The 15,915-nt window shown below is 50.1% G+C and overlaps 1 protein-coding gene across 1 annotated transcript; it reads left to right on the forward strand.

Moving 5' to 3' along the window:
• The first annotated feature begins 1,579 nt into the window (after positions 1-1,579).
• ERRFI1 (ERBB receptor feedback inhibitor 1) lies at positions 1,580-11,742 on the forward strand. Its single transcript, XM_080380066.1, has 4 exons — positions 1,580-1,791; positions 8,188-8,383; positions 8,501-8,577; positions 9,167-11,742. Exons 2-4 carry the CDS (start codon positions 8,262-8,264, stop codon positions 10,363-10,365), a joined length of 1,398 nt encoding a protein of 465 aa, XP_080236192.1. The 5' UTR covers positions 1,580-1,791; positions 8,188-8,261; the 3' UTR covers positions 10,366-11,742.
• Positions 11,743-15,915: the final 4,173 nt, after the last annotated feature.

Here is a 15,915-nt window from a genome sequence, read left to right on the forward strand (position 1 = left end):
TCATCATTTCTCACATCCAAGGGAAAAAAAAACACCCCCAAAATCCCTTCTGGTTTACGTTCCTGCCCTTGCCTCTCACACTGCCTTCACCTGTACAGCCACACTGCAGCTCCCACCACACAACTGCGCAGCACGAGCTCGCTGACCCCGAGAACAGTTTCTCAGGGGTGCAAGGGGGTGGTGGGGGCCCTTCAGCAGGGGTCGATGGAGACCCCGAGAGAGGCAGCAGAAGTCACCTGCAGACACACACCCACAGCACCACGAGCCCTCTGCCCTCCTGGTGTGATCGGTAACAGCTCCAGCCTGGAGCACAGAGTCAATCCCACCCTGAACACATCCCAGTGCTGGGGGGTTTCCAAGCCCCACACTGACATTTTTTTTGTCCAACAGAAATGACAGCACTGTTGATACCGGGGGAATGTCACCAGTGCCCACCATTGCAACTAACACATCCACCGCATTGCCGAGCTGCACAACGCTGTGTCATGTAGTTTATCACGGAACCGCGATGAATATGCTAATAGTTTCTCAGAAATGTCATTAATATGTATAGATGGGCCATGTAAAGATAAGCAGTGAACGAAGTCGGGATGTGCATTGGGCAGAACTTATCTCCCCCCTCCCCCCCCCCAGTGCACCCAGCACCAAAAACAGCATCCCTGCTTCCCAGCCCTCCAAACAGGGCACGGGGGAGTTTTGGCTTCAGTTTTTCGGTATCAGTGTCCAGCAAAACCCACCGCAAGCAGGAATCTATCACCCGGTCCCCACTCAGCGGGATCCCCCCGGAGCCCCACTGCGCGTCACCACCGCGGACCCCAGTGCCAGACCCGCACCAAAGCGCCACCGGGCAGCCCACCCGCGCAGCGTGCTGGGCGCCCCGGCAGGCGCATTCCCGCACCGAGCCGCGGGCAGCGCTGGCCCGGTTCCTCCCGGCGACACCGGGGGACACGGCCCGGCAAAGCACGGGGGAGGCGCGGGGGCGCCCCCTGCTGGCACCGGGACAACCCCGCCGGCATCGCGAGCGGAGGCCGAGCTGGGGGGGTGTCCCCAGCCCGGGGCGGGGGGGGAGGGGGGGGGGTGAACGACGGGGGGAGACAAGACCAGGAAAGGGGCCCCCCCAGCCCGGGGGTGGGGACGAGGGGGAAGGCAGGAGGGGACGGGGACTCCCCAGCCCGAGGAGGAGGGCGATGGGGCTCCCCAGCTCTCCCCGCAGAGCGGGGGAAGGGGGCGGGTGGGCGCCAAGCGGAGTGACGGCCACGGGCAGCCCGGGCAAGGGGCTCGCCCCGGGACAGGGCAGCACCGTTCCGCACCGGCCAGGGAAGGACCCGAGCGCCGACGAACCGGGCTCCCGCCCACTGCGGCGCCGTCCCTCCCCCGAGCCGGGCCCAGTCACGGGCGGCGGCCGCGGCCCCGCTCGCCCCCACCCCACAGGCCCGCCCCGCGGGGACGGGGGGCGCGCCGAGGCGGCGGCGCTGCCCGGGGGCCGTTCCCGCGGGCGGGCCCGTAGGATCGGGCAGTGCCACCGGCGCCCACGCTCCCACCGGGGCCGCGCTCCAGCCCCACCCCCGGAAGCGGGACGGCACCCTCACCGGCGGCGCGCGGCCATCGCCCCTTTAAGGTTTTTCCCGACGGCGCCCGACGTGCGGCGGGAGCGGCCCCGGCCCCGCCCCCCGGTATAAGAGCGGCGGCCCGCGCGCGGCGCGGCAGTGACCGGGTGCTGTCGCGACTCGGCGCATGCGTGTCGCGCCGACGGCCGAGCGGGGACATGCGGAGCTGCGCGACGCTGTCGGGGTAAGTGCGGACCCCGCCGCCCCCATCGCTACTGTGGTGCCGGTCTCACGCCCCCCCGCTGGGCCGGGGCCACACCGGAGCCACTCGGTGGGTCTCGGCCGGGGCCACCCCCTGCTGGGGAGCGGAGCGCGGGGGCCGGAGCGGGCAGTCCCGGCGGGCCGGGGGCCTGGCACGGAGGCGCCGTCCCGGCGCGGCCCACGCCGGGGGTGGTGTGGGGGGCAGCGGGAGCGCGCTCGGTGCGCGGAGCCGAGGCGCCCACCGGCGGGGGGGCGGGAGCTGCGGCGCGGGGAGCCGGGCCCGCAGCCCCGGGGACGCGCCGCTCGCCCCCCGGCTCCCGCTGGGCACCGCGGCTGTCCCGGCCGCTACCGCACAGCCCCGGCCCCGGGCGCGCTCGGCCGCCGCTTCCCCGCGCTGCCGGGGGCGGCTCCGCGCCGGGAGGTACCGGGGCGCATCCCGGGGCCGCCCCGCTCCCCCCGCCCGGCGAGGACCCCGCGCAGCCCGGCTGGAGCAGTAACCGACGAAACTTTGTGCGCTTGCTGTAGAGCTAACCGTGCTTAATTGTATATTGATGAGCCGGGGGGGAAGGCGGCGGGGGCAGGGTCCCGCTGGCCAGTTGGGGGCTGCTGGAACCAGTGCCGCACTGGTGGGCGCTGCCCCGGCACGGCCGAGCCGCCCCTGTGACCGGGCAAAACTTGTGACGAGGGAAGGCAGCCTGCTGGGACCCCCCTGCTTCCTTAGGCGTTCCTTCCCAGGGATTTACCTCCACGGGGCGGTTTTTTAATTTATTTCACAATGGAAACCTCTCCCGAGGGGACGGATCCCCGCAGCGGAGCCCTGCGTCCGCCATCCTCCGCCACCCAGGGACCCGTTCGGGGAGCGCTCCCCCTGCTCCGGGGTGCAAAGCAGAAGTAGAACTTATCGCAGCGTGTCTAAGGCTCGGGGCATGACTCTGAGTCAGCTACAGAGGCGGGTTTGCTTCCTGCGTGTAAGCTGGCCGTATTCACGTTAAAATTTGCAGGAGGGTGAAGTACCATACCTTAAGTATGTATCTGAAATCTGACAAGCAGAGGCAGGGCAATTGTCTTGCTGTTTAATTATTAGTTTTCTACTGGCAGTTTACTGGTTCCTCCCAGTTGCTGTGTAGAGCCCTGAAACGGTAGCCCAGATGTGAGCTGAACTGAAACTCCTCGATGAACTTGCAGTTCTTCGAATATACTCCGAAATAGCTGACTGTTACAATCTGAAATAGTTCGTCTGCTGTTCAGTTGATGTGTCTCTTTTAAGTTTATGTCCATCGGCCATCTGGGGTACACCCATAAAATTAATTTTATTTGCATCCTCTTATGATTTGAGCAGCATTTTTATCCGGCTTTACTAAGTGATTGTAGCCTTAAACTTTCTACCACAGAGTGGTCTGCTTCTGGTTGGCAGAACGTGTAGAAGAAAAGTCTTTCGGAGCTCAGAGTATGCCTTATTTATAAAACAACTGTAAAGAATGTAATTCCTATAAATGGGGGGGAAAAAGTACCTTCTGAGGCCTGTATCTGAGTGTGACTTGGTGGGTGATTCCGAGGAATACTGAACAGCACTTAGGAGGTTTGGTGCACAGTTAGTAAGATCTAATTGTTAAATGAATAGATTTAAACTAACCTCCTTGTGAGGCTGTTTCTGCTAGGTGTGGGTCACTGAGCGCTCAGCTAGCTGCGAAGGCAAAAAGCACTCAAGGGGTGATACGACCACCAGAGATCCAGGATTTTGTTGTTGTTGTTAAGTATATGGAGTTCTGAAAAGTGTACGAACAGCTCTTGGGCTTTGTAACGCCCGTTTAGAAGTCTGAAACACTGAAATGTTAAAAGGGGTGGCTCTATCTCAGGTACTTATTTTAAATAGAAAGTCAAAGGAAAAAAAGGAAATTACATCACGTTGTCAAATAAGGAACAGCTAGCTGGAGCAGATGACTTGTAGTGCAAAAATGTGCCCCTCCTCCTGTGAATTGCTTCTGAGATTTGTTAAAGATACGTGGTGGTAAGGTGAGCAAAAATAGGTTGTGGATTTAAGGTAGCCACATTTCTTCCCCTCCTGAAAGCGTTAAGTAGGTCTTAATCCCCGCCGCCTTCTTACAAGAGGTATATAAGCTGCTTGTCAAGAGTATTGCTTTTATAAAAATCTGTCCAAGATGTGTGCAGGCGTTCAGAAATCTGTATTCCATGCCCGTGAAGTGAAACATTCTAGAGCATGCTTTGGGCTGCTGTGCATACTCCAGAAAGGTTTTCTTTTATTATGAACCTGACTTGCCTCAAATATTTGGTTGCATCGGGGCTGGGAGAGCAGGGAACCAGAGTAACAAGGTTCTCTGTGTGATCAGGCGTTAAGTGTTGAGCTAAAATACACACAGATGCTTCTCAGTTTCTGAATGGAGGATTACTGCTGCTGTAACATGAGTATTTATTTAGCAATATGTATCTGTATGAAAACCGTATGTTGGATGTTTTCTGTAACTCAGCTTCGTGTCACAAATTTTCTGAACTATTTATACATTCCTCCCTCTGTAGATACCCTGCTGTTTATGGATATATTTGACTATTTTCAGCTTACACATATCCAGCCTATTATTCATCACTCATCGGCAAGTCTGAAGGTATATTTGGCCTTGTAAAAAAACAAAAACAAACAAAAAAACAACACACCAAAAACAAAACCCAAAACAAAAAACCCAACCAACAATCATTTCCAATATTTAGAATAATTCTTATTTGTGAAGGTGAGCAGGCGTGAATGATTAAAAAGGTGTCGCCTTTGCACACTTGCCTGGCCTTACAGCGGACGGTGTTGATGGCTTCCTAATATACCGACAGACCTTTGAATTGCCTTGGCTTGTATCTGCCCTGTAGTAATTACTGCTATAGTTTTAGTTAAACTAACTCAGTTCCTTATGAATAACACTGAAACATCTTCAGAAGTGCTCAAAGCACGTCGATCTCTGAGTGCTGTAATTTGTGCGTAACTAGGGCAGAGAAGCTGAGGCACCACAAACCCATTCTGTGCAAATGAGCAGCAGATAAGTGTGAGATCCCGAATGCTGTGTTTCTGCGCAGTGTCCATTTTCTTTAGCAAACATGGTTTGATTTTATTTATGGTTAAGTTTAGATCCTTAAGTCTTTAAGGAGGCAGGATCAGCTAGCAGTTACAGTGGAAACTGTTGGTGTTTATTCATGACAGACTTCTGTAAATCTTTTTTTTTTTTTTTTTTTTTTTAAAGCCCATTACTAGAAAATAGCAGCTTCGTGAAATACGTACAGCTTGGCTTTAGTAAGGGCACACTGAAACGCAGCGTTTCTACTCCTGTACTCCCAAATTGCATGTCCTCATAGCTCCCTCTGAAGATACTGTTTCTTCAAACAAGCTTATGCATGTTTTAAAATATAAGCACCGACTCTCCAGGCTCCGCTGAAAAAGTAACTAGGCTATTTAGTGAGAGAGCACATGCCTCACCGCTCTCGATACTCCTGGCTTGAGGAATGGAGGACAGTTTCATAACTCCATCCATTCACGACTCCCTGCTGAAACATCGAGGAGGCAAGTCACCTTCTGTGAATTCACAAAGCAGTTATTGTTGCAAGCCAGCGAGTTTTATAGCTGCAGAATTTGTCTGTGCTTTATTTTTGAAAAATAAAGAGTTGATTGAAACAAGTGAAAATTACCTTTTCCTAGAGTATGTAAATATTTGTCTGTTTCAGAAGTTGAGCTTAGCATTCCAGAGGGATTTCAGAGAGGCAATTGTGCAACTGTCGGTCTTGAGAGCCGAGATTTAGACAGCATTCAGAGAGCTGACACAGTAATTATTAGCAGTGGTTTTGGCGTGGGCTCTGATGGAGGTTGGGCTTCGTAACAAGCCCTGCGAGGGCTGTGTGTTATCATAGTGAGTGCATTACATGTGCTCTCAAACTACAGTGCTGCCACCCCCCCCCCGGCTTATTTTTTATATCATAATCAATGTCTCGCTGATGGTCTTGTCGGATCTTGTATGCGCGCTGAGGTGGAATACTATCGTGTGCTGACTAATCAGTGTTCTGTATCAGTGATTTGTTCAACTTGAGACTTGCATTTGACTTCAGAAAATACCGAAAGCGCAAACTCCTTTGCAGGCATTAACCTTAAGTACGTGCATTTGTTCTCCTTCATTCCTTTTGCAGTTTCATTGCTAGTAGGGCAGGGTCTGTGAGGCACGAGAAAATCACTGCTGGGTGCAGCGTGAGCCGATGGGACAGATGTTTTATTTGCGAATTGCGTTAACATGATAGGAAGGTAATTTTAGAATTGGTGCTATACTCGTCCTGCGCTGCTTGCATCCTTCTGACAGATGGGTTTCTCGTCTCCTGCTCCCTCACAGGCAGTGGCTCCGCTTGCGCTTACAGGGCTGGAAGGAGGAGCTGCTGGTACAGGGCTGCTAGAGATTTGGAACTCGTTTGCTAATCAGAACTATGTTATTGCTTCCTGGGGCTCTATGTTTATATTTAATTTTACTGTGAAAATCTGCAGTTCCCATTACTGGGAAGGATCCATCTTGACTGTGTAATGCAACAGTGTCCAGAGTTAAGCTAGCTTTTAAGGAGATTGAGAAGGAAGAACATAGTCTTTACTAAAATGAGGTGGGCTGAAGTAAGTAGGACTAAGGGTGATGCTCTGCTGCAGCAGAGAACATGGTTTGGCCCTTGTTCACATCTGTTAAGCTAATAGCCTCCTGTCTTAGTGTTCTTAAATGCCTGGCTCAAATACACTGCGTATCTGGTAGTGAAGAAAAAAAAATAATAATCCCACTCCTGTTAACACAAGGGTGATGGCTGGTGGTCATGATCAAGAAAACCATAAAGCAAATGTGGTGAGGTCTTGCACATCATAAACACACAAACAGACGAAGCTACGTCGCATACACCATGTGCTCAGATGGTCAGTACTGGGCCCAGGTCAAACTTGGAAAATCACAGCAGATGGTCCTTCTGAGAGAATTGTTTATAAAATGCAAAGAGTGGTGTTAGATTGCAAATGAATCCTGGGGCACCGCTGCAGAGTCCTGCCTAGGAGAGTGCCCATCCCTCCTGCTGCAAATAGGTAGAACGGATCTCTCCTTTTAAAGGCGAAGTAGGATTACACATCCGCGCAGAGTGCCTGGTTCTGGACAGGTTTTCCGTAAGCATGAGCTGGTCCTTGCTCCTGTACCTGTTTCCCTGCAGTACCCTGCTGTGAAGGGCTTTTCTTGGCACATATTCTGCACCGATGTAGACAGCCCTCACTTGTCGCTTGCGTTTTCTTTCAGGTGCAGGTTTTTTCTTTCAGGGGAAGGAAGCTCATGTTAAGAAACTGGATGTACTCTTTGATTCTCGGGAGAAACAAATCAAAATGTTGGGGGGATGTGTGTTAGATTATTATTATTTTTTTTTAAAACAGCTACCATAATGTACTTGGTGAATTTAGGGTGTTTGTGTAGATGAAGCACGGACCCAGAGAACACCTTTGCTTACAGTCTTGAGCTTAATTTCTCCTGCTTTCGGGACATTGACTACTTTTACGCTGTGTTGTGTGTCCCCCGGTCCATTCTGAATTTCCTAAAAAAAGCCCCGTGAGTCACCTTGTTCCTTTGACTATGATGATTTATTCAATATAAAGCAGTTGCCAAGACATTTTTTCTGTTGTAAATGGGCCAGATAAAGCATTCTTCACACTCAAAATAAATCTTGAGTACAGCAAGACAGTTTAAGCTGAGATTATTTCAAATCACTAGATTTTCAGTTTGTTGGAAATAGCTGGGAGACTTGATGCTGATTTAAAGTATCTTAATGCTCAAGTTTGATAATAATAGCGACTGCTTTATATAAAGGAAATGTTGGAATTCTGATTTAAGTAGTCAGTAATTCTGTTTATTGGAGCAAGGGCCATTTGTTAGGCTATTGATGGTAATACTTAAAAACAGCCTAGGCTGTTACTTGTTGGCTACACTGGGAGCCACAGACTGGTTAGCAAGAAGATACAGCTAAAGATAGATGTCTACTAGAAAATTGAAGAGATTGTTCTGGAAAGCTTATTTTGCCTGAATAACTAGCAGTTTATGGACGAGCACGGAAGTTGGCGATGCACAGTTGCCATATATTGATGGCTTTCCTGAACATATTTTTTCTTTTTTCCGTACAGTGTAATTCAGTGGAAGAACTCGCCCATTTTGCACGGCAGTTTTGCACTCGGACACAAAAACCTGGTAAAGTTTCCTTGTGGGCAAGTAATAGGACAGAGAGAGGGCCATTCTGCAGAGCCATTGAATTCCTTGAAATACCAACGTTTCAGCTGTGAGATGGACTCGTCAGGTTTGCGTTGCTGATATTTATGTGCTTCTTTCTTTTGAAGGGAATGAAAACCGCAGGAAGGCTGTCGGGGACTGACTCTCTGGGGCTGTGAGGTGCCGCCGGCGGCAGCGCACGATGTCAACGGCAGGAGTGGCTGCTCAGGAGATGGGAGTCCCGTTAAAAGCCGGATTTCTTCACACTGGTCAAGGCATGGGGAGTCTGAAAACCTGCTGGGGCAGCCACAGCGGCTTTGAGAAGTGAGTGAGGCTAAAATTTGATCTCTCCTTGAAGACGCGATAGAGATGAGCATGAATACCTGTACCTGTACCCGCCCGATGGTCTATTTACAGCAAAGGCTTTTTTCCCCCCCCCAGTACTTTCTTTACCGTGGACCCTATAGCGATGGCGTATGAGCTGAGCCCACCGGCGGCGGAGCGGTTCCCACCCGTTGGTGAGTCGGGGGCGGCCCGGGGGGGGCGGGGCGGGGGCGGGGCCGCGCCGTGGTGCTGCCGCAGGGGCGCCCCCTGGCGGCGGAGGGCGCACAGTGCGCCAAGCGCGGCACCCTCGCGCTTTTCAATGATGCGGTCGAGTTCAAACAAACCCCCGCATCCCCATCCCCCCCCCCCCCCCCCCCCCCCCCTTTTTCCTTGCGCTTAGAGGCCTCTGAGCTGCCATGACACAGCTGAGAGAAAAACCATTTGGTAAAATAGCGCTTGTTCTGCTGCGGGAGCTGCGCAGCTGCAGCTCTGGGCTTTGCATGGGGCTGGGGTCTCTCGGAACTACCTCGTTTCACTGCAGCACTGGCCTAAAAGAATTAATTACCCTATTGTAATTTAGCCTATTGTAACAGCCGCTCTGATAACTAAATTCATAAATCCGCAACCAGGAAAGATCTAGAATAGCTACTTTTGGTTTCAGAGTCATTAAGCAGACGTTACTCGTTGCGTTAGAAGGAATTAAATAGCTAAATATGCAGCGGCAGAGTCTCATGCTAGAGTGTTACTTAGAAAAGTGTTCCTACGGCTTTCTTGCCTTTTTAGGGCACTCTGCCAGTGACGCTTGCGTGACCGACCACAGCTTTGCTGAAAGCTGCACCCAAGTCCCATCTCAGAAATCCAGCCCGCCTCCTGTAAGCCCCAAAAATGAACAGCTGATTTCAAGATATGAAGACCATCTCATCCCTGGCTTTAGTAAACTGTCGTTAACTATGGGCTGTGTTTCTGAAGAAACACCTCCTCACATGCCAATAAAACATGGGCCAATTCAGTTTCTGTCTCCATCTTCCAATGACCGTAGCTCCAGACCGCTTCCCCCTCTGCCTATTTCTGAAGACCTTATTCCCGATGAGATGGACAAAGAGGTGGAATTCCTGACTAGCTCAGATACCGACTTCTTATTAGAAGATTATGAACTTCCCTCTTTTAAATCCAGTGCTCCGAGCCGGCGGAGCTTTAGGGGCTGTGGACAGATCAACTACGCATACTTTGATACTCCAACAGGACCAAACCCAGAAGATGCCAACCCTACACAACGCCTAAATGGATACGTATCCAGTATTTATCCTCCTCCGCAGCAGCTGCATCGACGTTTGCGAAGGTCCCATTCTGGGCCAGCTGGATCTCTTAATAAACCAGTAGTAAGACTATCTGGACACTTAAACAGATCTTCGCCGAATTCCGATGAAGATAAACCAGAGGTTCCACCAAGGGTTCCCATACCTCCAAGGGCTCTCAAACCGGATTACAGAAGGTGGTCAGCAGAAGTTGCTTCTAGCGCATACAGCGATGAAGACAGGCCTCCAAAAGTGCCCCCAAGAGAACCTTTGTCACGCAGCAATTCCCGTACGCCAAGTCCCAAAAGCCTGCCGTCATACCTCAATGGGGTTATGCCCCCCACCCAGAGTTTTGCACCTGATCCCAAGTACGTCAGCAGCAAAGCTCTGCAAAGACAAAACAGTGAAGGATCTTCCAACAGGGTCCCTTGCATTCTTCCGATCATTGAGAATGGTAAGAAGGCCAGTTCAACACACTACTATCTGCTGCCTGAAAGGCCTCCATATTTGGACAAGTATGAGAAATTCTTCAGAGAAGCAGAAGAAAGTAGTTCTAGCACCGGGGTTCAGTCCTGGTCTGGCGACTGCACAGCCACTTCAGCCCCAGCAAAACTGGACTCAAAGCCTAGAGTGGACATAGCTGGTCATCTGAAACGAAAACACCTGTCTTACGTGGTTTCCCCGTAGCCTCTGGGAGCACGGTCTCAGCTCGGTTGTTCAGGATGGAGCTGAACTTGATCACGTTACAAAGTTCTTCGGGTTCTCAGATAATGAAGTAGGACCAGTTTGTCCTCCGAGAACTGGAAAGTGGCTGGTAAAGTCCTCTTATGCTGCATATCTCTGATATGTTTCTTAAGACTGGTTTTTGTCTTGGTATAAATAGCTGAAAACCTGCAAAGATTCCATAGAAACGTATAGAGGGATAGTCGTCACAGTTGGCCAGTTATATGCTACCTAGATGAACGTGTTTGGTAGCCACGTTATAACGAAAAACATAAATAAATCTAGCTTTGCTGAAGAGTCCCTTATAAAGCTGACAACAGAGCAGACCACGCAGTCCAGTTTTTGTATCAGGCTTTTCCAAAATTTCTTTCATACAGTTAACTCTGCTGAGGACAGAGCCTGTCCCCTTTGACCAGGATCCGCCAGCCTGGTGAGAAGGTAACTGCAAGATCCGATGTCTGCTGCAAGACTTGGCAAGCACACTGGAAGTGCATTTTGAAAGATGAATTTGTTTTACAACTGAATTTGACACTAATAGACGTTTGAAGTGAGTTAGGTTTTGTCGCTTCTCTCGGTTGCTAGACACACTTGACTCAGTTTTGCAGTTTTCCCTAGGAGAGACTCAGACCAGCTACTGCGAAGCCTCTGCTGCTGCTCTTTTCCTGCTGGATCTAGAAACGTGTGGAAGTGTCCCAAAAGCGGCAGAGGGTACACGCAGCTGTACGGTTGCTGTTAGGTAGGCAGGAACAGCTACATGTTCACTTAGAGCCTGAAATTCTGACTGTGTTACATACAGAACTACGGCACAAGCTGGTCTTGTGTTTTGGTTTCTGTTCAGTATTTTAGGGGAGGATGAGGAGGGTCTGAGCAAAACCCACGATTCCATTTATGAACAGTGTCAGTCCCATCTCTCGCTGCTTCAGATGCTGCTGCTTGCTGTTTAATTTTTCCTCATCGTGCCTCGGCGATCCGTTAAAGTTCATTGAGGTGCCACATTCGTGCATTAGCAGTTTCTCATGCTCATTTTGATTACATTTATCCTTTTACAGATAAGCACAAGAGAAAGGGTGCTCATTAACGGAGGTACAGAAGATGAATGTGTTCCTCCTAACAGAAATAAAGAAGCTGTTTACAGTTTAAACTGCTGAATGAGATGTTTGAGCTGTTTTAAAGCTTACTTTTTATTTTAGTACAAACTAAATGAAGGTGAAATACATGCTATAGAAATGCACTGATATTTCTGCATCCTGTACAGTATTGAATAAAAAGAGAATTCACTTTGTATTTTGAATATTGTCATGTCTCGAGTTTAATAAAGTTATAAAATACTTATTTATGATACATTTTGGTTTTTGCTTTATTGAATAGTGCATGCAATTGTATGTGTGACTTCTGCATTTCCTGGAAAGTTCACAGTAAATACTGTTAAATGTGCAACAACTGTTGACGGCAGCTTGCATTTAAAGTTAAGAATTCTGCAAAAGGGTTCAGTACCTCACATTGCACACCATTAATTTTAATTCCTCCTTACTATCTGGTAGCACAGTGTCTCCACTTTTGTTCTGGCAATAAAGCATCCTGTAAGATTAAGTTACTCAGCCTATCATTATTAATAACTTCTGTTATTTTTAGAGTCATCCATAGCACATTAGGCACTGTCACAGAGAAAAGAGAGGGCAGCAGTGTTCCCACCTTCAGTTTCTCACCTGTTAAAAAAGAACTAAATTGTGCATGGAGGGTGACTGAAGAGGAGCTACTTATATTCGGGGGGGGGCAGGGGGAAGCTTGAGTATAATGTGGTAATTTTTTTTTTCTTCTTGAGAAAGAAATTGCCAATGCTAATCTCAGAGTATGTAAGCCATGGATAAGGTTGTAAAGTATGTAAAACTGTAGTATGTAAGCCATGGATAAGGTTGTAAAGTATGTAAAACTGTAGTATGTGAGCCATGGATAAGGTTGTAAAGTATGTAAAACTGTAGTATGTGAGCCATGGATAAGGTTACTGAAGATATGAAGCATCACATTGCCTTGCTGTGTCTGCAGGTAAATACTTGCCTCGATCGGGCAGCCTGAAGCCCTCGCGTGTGCTGTCATTGAGCTTATTTCCAGGTAAAGCAGGTTGCCATCCTTGGAATTGTAATGGAAAAAATGTCAGATGTAGTTTTTCAGTAATGCCTAATTACTTGGCTTTTATAGCTGGAGGATTGCTAAGCTTCACTTATGTAAGTCCTCAAACCCCGCTGCTGTGTGGGGCTGCTGGGGACCCCTGCGCACCGGCCGCCAAAGCACAGACAAGTTCTCATCCTGTGCAAGGCTGCTGGCTGTAGCACTCGCCCTACCGACAGCTCCGCTTCCTCGCCACCCCCTAGGTTTTTCTACAGCAGAAAAAGTCAAATTTGTATCTGCCAGCTTCCCCTTAAACCTGAGCAGCTTTAACGCCAGGGCCCCACAGTAACGCCCCTCTCCCTTACACCGATGCTGCCACTGCGGAGCTGCGGCTGGTTCCCTGTGGGCCGTGGCACCGACCCGGGAGCTGTGATTTCAGTAGAACCCCATCTAAAACCAAGCAACTGCCCTGCAGATCTCTAGCTTTTTGCCTCTGGGTCCCGCTGCGTTTCCGAGGCTCGGCGCCCCGCTTTCAGCACATGGGCAAACTGCTCTTTGCCCCTTACACGGCAGCACTGCCCCCCCCCCCCAAAGGCTCACACTCCCTTCTGCCTTGAGTGGCGTTTACTCTCAAATTAGTAGCGAAGCCACTCTTGCATGGGAAAAAGCAGCAAGCTTCCCCATCCAGATACCCCACAGTGAGGGTCTTCCCTGCTTTCTGTGGGGTTGGTTTGGCTTAAAGCATCAGGGGAGAAGCCGTGTGGCTAGTGTACCCACTGAGAGACGAGCCCCTCCGCCCGGGAGGGCAGCCCCGGCATTCTGATTGCTGCACGTGCGAGGCATTGCGTTGGGATGGAGTAAACCTTCGAGTCGGAGCCATTGTACCTGCTGCCAGGTGTCACCCTCGGGTTTCCTTGTGGCTACAGTGATGGGATAAGCTTTCTGTCCTGGCTCACTGCGCTTCATGCCGGCCTAACGCTATTGCTTACTGTTTGGGCGAGGTGAGCCAGAGACCCCTCAAGTGACTCACAGCTGAACACATCTCGGACAAAACAGGGGATTTGCTTACAATTTCCCCAGCCCCACAGCCCAGCACTTGCTTTCACTTCTGTCAGCAGTGGAAGTTCCCCAGTCACCGGGCTAAAGGCTTTTCTGCTAACGTAGCAGCAAGACACTTTATACTTCCTCAGAATAAGATCTACTTCTGAATACAAGCTTTTCACATTTATAGTGCTGAAAAGCTTAAAAACCTTACAGAATTTGTGCTTCTGAATGGTCCTACATAGCCTTTTCTGAAATTCAAAAAAAGTGTAAGAGGCTTAACCTGACTTCCATTATAGTTTTTCTCCTAGGGCGGGGGGGGGGGGGGGGGGGGGAAGAAAGAAAAAGAACAGAGAGAATTAAAAAAAAAGAAAGAAAAAGAAAAGAGAGAATTAAAAAGAAAGAAAAAGAAAAGAGAGAATTAAAAAAAAGAAAGAAAAAGAAAAGAGAGAATTGCATACTCCTTTCCTGAAAGTATTGGTATTGTCTACTCAGTCCTGAATATTAAATCATTCCTGAATATTAAAAAAACCCCCAATAATAATTACTCTTCAGTGATGCTACCTTTCCAGCTGTGTGTCGGCTGCGTAACAGCACAGCGTTAAGTCTCACCCCCGAAGCTGAATGAGGAACGTAAGTTTAGTGCAGCTGTCGGTGGAGTAAAACAGACCAAACCTGAACTGAACGCAGTGATGGGAACGGCTCGGCTCCGGGCGAGACATTCAGGCAGGTTACAGAGCTCACGTGCCCCTTCGCTGCGAGGAAAGTCGTTCACAGGCAGGTCTTCCAGTATTTCAGTGACTTGGCCATTTTCCCTTGAAAAACCCAGAGCAGCAAGGTCTCGCTGCGGCCGTGGGCCCGCAGCGGGTGGTTCTCTCCGGGTGACGGTGGGGGGTCACCGGGTGGAAACCTCCCTTGCAAATTCTTAAGACACCAGATTCCTGTGCTTTGGGGGACAAAGTTTGCATGATCCAAACACTGTATTCCGTTTTCCAGGTGAGTAATTAAGGCCTGTAGAGCTGTGGGGGAAGCTTGGCAAGTTCTGGCCAGAAGACATTTCCCTGCTCATGCCCTGGCACATGATAAGACTTGTCAGGACACAACGTGCTTTTGCAACAGCCTGATCACAGGTTTGAGTATTTAGAGCTTGGGCTCACCTGGGCAAGGCCCGACAGCTTGCCTCTGAGGAGGAAGCCCCTTGCCAGATAGATTTGACTGGAATAATCGTGCTTCAAAGGGCTGATATGCTGAAGTCTGAAGAATCAAAGAATTGGTGTGAAAGCAGGGAAGACAGATGTGCATCTACGGAAAGGCAATGCCTCCCACAGCCTCCCGATTCCAGAAGCGGGCTACACGTACCGCTCGCTCCCCCACCCCCAGCAGACTCTTTTTTTTGCCTCGGTGACACTGCTGTGACCACCCACAGGTCCCGGAGGCAGCTCTGCCGGGGCAAAGGGGGTCGTAACGCAACAAACTGCAGGGGGGCTGGGTAGGAGCAGCCCCACAGTGAGCCCCTGGCCTCTCAATGAGACGTGGCCGGCAGCAAAGTTGGCAACAAGGGGAGGGGTGACCTCTCCCACAGGCTCAAAACTGTCTCAGTACCACAGGCCAAGCATGCCCTGAGCAAGCAGTGGCAGCAAGCAGCGTCTGTCATGTCTACCCTGTGTAAGGGTGGGTGTTGCCTGGTGCTGCCTGGGCCACCCTGATGTTGGCGAGATGCGTCCCCGTCTTGCTGAGTTCCAGACTAACAAACCTACCCAGAGGAGCTGAGCCTAGCTGGCAACTGAAAGATGGGCTGTTTGCCTCAATATACCTTTTCCAAAAAGGAAGAGGCTGTGTTAGTACCTGGTGACTTGAAAAACCTTAACTTCTCCACCACGTCCACTTGCTTCTAACCAGTGTCAGGAAAGAACATGCAGCTGTAGTAGGACATCACTAAAAAAAAGCCTCTCGATCGTCAGTTTCTCTTGCATCATAGGAGACAAATCAACACAGAAAATAAACCTGATTTGGAAGCATGCTGATTGACAACGTAATTAAATTGTGCAGTCATTTAAAATTACCGATCACTGTTGTTGCTGTCACTGTTAGTTTTCCATTCACTCCCAAACTGCAACAGGCACAATTGCTGCTCTACTGGAATGGCAGAGGAGCTCTCACTCAGGCTGCATTTCCTCCTGCGGCAGCCTTGGGTTTGTTTTTAAACAGTCTGAGTGAAGTGGTAGGTTGGACGTACCAAAGGAAAGCATCCGTCTAGTCCAGGACAAAGAAACCAATTTTGCAAAGGCAGTTATTACAGCAGGGAGTAGTTGCTGATGGTGTTCAAACCGAGTCTTGTCAGGAATTCAGGGTTAAAATGATGACCAG

This window comes from Falco punctatus, assembly GCF_963210335.1.
Source record: "Falco punctatus genome assembly, chromosome: 3".
Taxonomy (NCBI): Eukaryota; Metazoa; Chordata; class Aves; order Falconiformes; family Falconidae; genus Falco; species Falco punctatus.

Bases quoted from the DNA above. Each gene is read 5' to 3' on its own strand.
- ERRFI1 (XM_080380066.1), top strand. From the start codon at position 8,262: ATGTCAACGGCAGGAGTGGCTGCTCAGGAGATGGGAGTCCCGTTAAAA. The intron at 8,384-8,500 runs GTGAGTGAGGCT...TCCCCCCCCCAG, and splicing joins AGCCACAGCGGCTTTGAGAA to TACTTTCTTTACCGTGGACC. The intron at 8,578-9,166 runs GTGAGTCGGGGG...TTGCCTTTTTAG, and splicing joins GGAGCGGTTCCCACCCGTTG to GGCACTCTGCCAGTGACGCT.